Genomic DNA, 5,088 nt, shown 5'->3' on the forward strand with positions numbered 1-5,088 from the left:
TCATCCGAGATTAGGGTGAGTTTGTTTCTTCATCAGATTTGGAGAAATGTAGCATTGTGTCACTCGCTCACCAATGGATGTGAATGGGTGCCGTCAGAACGAGAGTCCAAACAGCTGATACAAACATCACAATAATCCACAGCACTCCAGTCCATCAGTTAACATCTGGAAAAATGAAAAGCTACGTGTTTGTAAAAAAAAAACAAATACATCAAGACATTTTCCATGCATAATAACGCTTCCTCCAGTGAAAAAGTGGTCTGGTCTGAATCAGGAGAGAAATCTGCACAGATCAAGCACCGTTTACAAGCCAGAACAGCTCTAAACAAATTAGTGGCTGGATTTTGATCTGAGAGACAACAGCCGATGCACTTTTTCACTGGAGGAAGAGTTATTATGGATGGAAAATGTCTTGATGTATTTGTTTTTTTTTTACAAACACGTAGCTTTTCATTTTTCCAGATGTTAACTCCTGGACTGGACTGGTGTGGTGTCTCGTTCTGACGGCACCCATTCACATCCACTGGTGAGCAAGTGATGCTCTGCAACATTTCTCCAAATCTGATGAAGAAACAAACTTGTCTACATCTTGGATGGCTTGAGGGTGAGCACATTTTCAGCGAATTAAAATTTTTGGGTGAACTACTTCTTTAAAAATCGCAGTTCAAATGCAACAGAAGCACTCAAGAGTCTGACAGGCGTCTTTGATCAATGTTTTTAATCTTGTTTGATTTGTTTTGGAAATAAAAACATGTTGAGCAATCTCTAATCTAATCATTAAAGAATAAAACATGGTGCAAATACAGAGGGTTAAAAACCTCCACATTCAGATTCGGTCACATTCAAGCAGACATGTAACGGATAGCGATTTAAAACCGAAATAGACTGTGCCATATGAAATAAATAAATAATAAAAAAATATATATATTATTATTATTTGATGAAAAAGAAACCCTAATCTCTCTCACACACACTCTCTCTCTCACACACACACACACACACTCGGTCACACACACACACTCACACACTCTCTCTCTCACACACACTCTCTCTCTCACACACACACACACTCGGTCACACACACACACTCTCTCTCTCACACACACACACACACACTCGGTCACACACACACACTCTCTCTCTCACACACACACACACACACTCACACGGAGCTGAAAGCAGGAAGACGTGCTGCTCACACACTCACACAACAGCACCATCCAGAATAAGGCCCCGTGACTCAAAAAGAGCTCCAGCACATGTTCATTAACGCAAGTCAGAATTACAGACTCACTAACTGGCTTTACAGTGGCGTTATGGTTAAAAAACAAACAAACATAATTATAAATGTCCAACTTCTGGTTACAGGCACATTTTAATATTCAAATAAAAGAAATCACCTGGCACAGAGTTTAGCTTTAGGACATCAACATTCGACTATTGACTCCTTATAAAATAGACATTTTTAACTCTGTTTTTAAATAAACCTTTTATAAAATATGTTAAGAAAACAAAAACATTGACAAAAGAGCAGCTTATTAAAAAGAACTGTTCACATTGTCACGACTAAAGTTCAACACACAATTAAATGCTGTTTGTCAAAAGAAAAGCATCAGTTTTCAAAATAAGAGTCTTTTGTGCTGCATCAGCATTAACATCCTCTTTGATTTGTTAAAAAAAAAAAAGAGCCAGGATGAAACTGGAAACTCCAGATCCTTTGGGATAAAATGCAGCAGTCGGATCTCCCAAATGGATTAACAGATAAATGAAGAACATATTATGAGGTCAAATTAGAAGTCCTCAGCACCGTTTCACAGGTTAAAACAAACTCAAAACCCAGATCTGACGAAAAAACAAAAACACAGGTCAGTGAAATTCAACAAACTCCTCCAGGCTTTTGGGAATCTGATCCCGATACAAGATCCGATGTTGTTGCACGGCACGAGCTGCCAGGCATTTCAGGCTCATCTTCATCTGCGTCTTCAGAAGGATTTCAGAAACGCCTGTTGTGCTCTTATCAAGCGGGGTCTTCTTTTGCTTGTTGGTCATGTCCGTATGCGCGCCGGCTTCCACGAGGCTGATGATGATGGCGTGGAGGGTCAAGAAGTCGCTGATGGGACGGTTGTACTGTACGATGAGGTGTAAAGGGCTGTTTCCTTCATGATCCACGGCGTTTACCTGGGCGCCGCAGTCGATGAGCAGCTTGGTCACTTGCGCGTTAGGAAAGCTGCACACGTCGTTGGTGTGGAAGTCATCTACTGGCGTACTAGAGCTAGCCGCTAGGTGCAAAAGCGACGACCCCTCTCGGGATCGCGGATCAAGGCGTATTAAGTCGTAGATCTGTTTGTTTATACGCGCTCGCTCCTCTTCGCCGCACTGCGTTTTCGAAGAGATGCAAACCAGGTAGAGGAAAGTGAACACGTTGGATTCGTAGCTGTCGTTGGCCGCCGGCAACTCCGCATCGGTGGCGGATCGCATGCGCGGCAAGCTGCGGCGGATTTCCAGGACGCTGGCGCGCAAAACGTGTTCGACGTCCGATGCGCGGACTGGCTCCTTTAGATGGACCATTTGCGAGAACACCTGCGCAAATCTCAAGAGGTCTTTATGCGTGTTGCGGTTTCCTTGTTGGCGTAGATGCAAGGCGTGCAGCCAGAGTTTGATGCACTGTTCGAACTCCATGTTGTCGGCGTAGACCGCGCCGCGATATATTATGGGATGTGACACGTCGATGTTATCCGCACCCAGAATTCGCTCGCGAATCATCAGGCCTTCCATGTGTAGTGCATCCCGGTCGTGTCGAACGCCCTCTAAGTCTTGCAAAGTCCGGCACTCTGCCCTCGCTCCGTAAGCCACAACAGGAGACGGCAACTCTTTGGCGATGACCCTCTCTGGATCACGAAATCGCTCCAGCATGGCGAGGTACAAGTAGTGGTAGGTCTTAAGAATGTCGTAATTCTCACGGTCATTGGCGAAAGATGCCCCAAGTAGTTCCAACGCTTCGATACGGCTATGCACGTCGCAATCCGCATGCGACAGCAGCAGCTCTACGACGTCCGCCTTGCAGCTCTCGGCTGCCACTTTCAGTGGCGTCATGCCATGTCCGTTAACCACCATCGCCGCTTGGCATCGCACCAACTCCTTCACGATATCCAGATGCCCGGCTTCTGCGGCGAAGTGCAGCGCGGTGGCCCCACAGTGAGCTTTGGAGTTGGGATCCGCGCCCCGCTCCAGCAAGTAGTAAACAACGTCGGTGTGGCCCTTGTAGGCAGCGATCATCAAACAAGTGTTGTCGTACTTATTAGCGATGCTGATGTCGGCCTTGTGCTCCACGAGATACCGTACGATGTCCAGCCGGCCATCGAAGCAGGCAGCCCTGAGGGGGGTGGAGTTTGTGAGGGTGGTGTGATTCACGTTAGCACTGTGCGAAACTAGCAAACGTACCACCTCGAAATGCCCAGCACCAGATGCACACCAAAGAGCCGTGGCGCCATCAATAATATACCTGTAAGAGTGAAACACACGTCAGTAGGGCTGGCAAAATGGCTGAAAAACTACATTAGAATTTTTTTTACCTAAAAATGATCAATTCTAATTATATTCGAATTTAAAATGTATAATTTCAGTTAGGGTGAAAAAAAGCTTTTGGCTGGCTTCTATCCTGAGGCCACAAGAGGGCGCATCGAGCAAAATATTACTAATGCACGTTTCTTCAAAGCATAAGATAACATGACTATCTGTGAAAAAAGTGCATAATGTTTAAAATAATGTTAATAAACCAATTATAATTAAGTTGCTTAAACAACTATAAACAAAACAGCATCATGTATGCATGCATAGTTTAAAACAAAGGGCGGAAAGTACATTTTTCATTTAAAAACACGCGTTGCAGTGGGATGGGGAAAAAAAGTACCATAATGTCTCGAGATATGTTTTTTCAAAGTTGCACTTACATTCATTTTACATCGCTTTCTAAACATGTGGCTCTTTTGTGCGAGACGCGAGTGCAACGGTGATAGATGTCCCTCTAGAAAATGCTCTAAATATGCATTCTGTGTGAACGGCTTGGTTTTAGTTTTGACGTAAACAAGATCTCCTCCGCATTGATGCTCTCTTTTTCCGCGGTATTTGTAATTAACAACGCAGCAGCGCCGCATCTAGTGGCTTCAACTGGATAGGCTGACAAAAAACATTCAAATGCAACGACACTTACATCGTCATCACATCTCGTGCGCCGCTGATAATACTGCCTGATGCACACCTAAAATGTTTTTGCATTCGAATGTGGATTTTTATTTCAAATTCGATGAATACTCAATTTGAATACTCAAAAGCTCTTTTCGGAATAGTTACGCAATAAGGACATTTCTGTCTGCATTTACTCGCGTCTCTCACGTTATTCCAAATTTCACATTTTTACTGGTCACACGCACAACCACACTGTAGAAAAAAAAAAAAAAAGATTAGTACGCTTTACAAAAAAATGCTAATTTAAAAAAATGCATGTATTACTCAATATGTTACTTACAGTTTCTTTGTAATTAATTGGGAAATTTAATAGCAATTTCTGAGTGAAAATTGTTTCTACACCATAATTAAATACAATTGTTTCTAACAAAGTAAAACAGAAATAACATCTGCAAAGTTTACATGATGAATGCTCAAACCCGTCTTCACACGCCATATTTGAATATACTCAAGCATGAATGAAATTTTTCAACGGATAATGACTTAAATGTAGTACGTCTGCAAGATGTCTGTTAAAGATCTCTTCATCTGGAAAGCATCTGCTGTGTACAAACATCTGACAGATGTCTTTAAGAGGTCAGTTTTCAATCATAAACATCTTAAAGACATTTTCTACCCTGATAGCACATGTCTATTTGACGTCTGCAAGACGTATTTTTTTGTGTGCGTGTGTGAGGTGTGTGAGTGAGTGAGTGTGTGTGTGTGTGTGTGTGAGTGTGAGTGTGTGTGTGTGTTTGTGAGTGAGTGAGTGAGTGAGTGAGAGTGTGTGCGTGTGTGTGAGTGTGTGCGTGCGTGTGAGTGAGTGCGTGAGTGAGTGAGTGTGAGAGAGAGTGTGTGTGTGAG

General features: G+C 43.1%; 1 protein-coding gene across 1 annotated transcript in view; it reads right to left on the minus strand.

Moving 5' to 3' along the window:
- Positions 1-1,333: 1,333 nt before the first annotated feature.
- Positions 1,334-5,088, minus strand: part of LOC107575886 (protein fem-1 homolog B-like) — a 6,769-nt gene continuing 3,014 nt past the window's right edge. Inside the window, exon 2 of the mRNA XM_016262203.1 lies at positions 1,334-3,502. Within this exon, the coding sequence (XP_016117689.1) occupies positions 1,867-3,502 (1,636 nt within the window). The 3' untranslated portion in view covers positions 1,334-1,866. The remainder of the gene's footprint in view (positions 3,503-5,088) is intronic.

The sequence above is a fragment of the Sinocyclocheilus grahami genome, unplaced genomic scaffold (genome assembly GCF_001515645.1).
Source record: "Sinocyclocheilus grahami isolate Dianchi unplaced genomic scaffold, SAMN03320097.WGS_v1.1 scaffold2975.1, whole genome shotgun sequence".
NCBI lineage: Eukaryota > Metazoa > Chordata > Actinopteri > Cypriniformes > Cyprinidae > Sinocyclocheilus > Sinocyclocheilus grahami.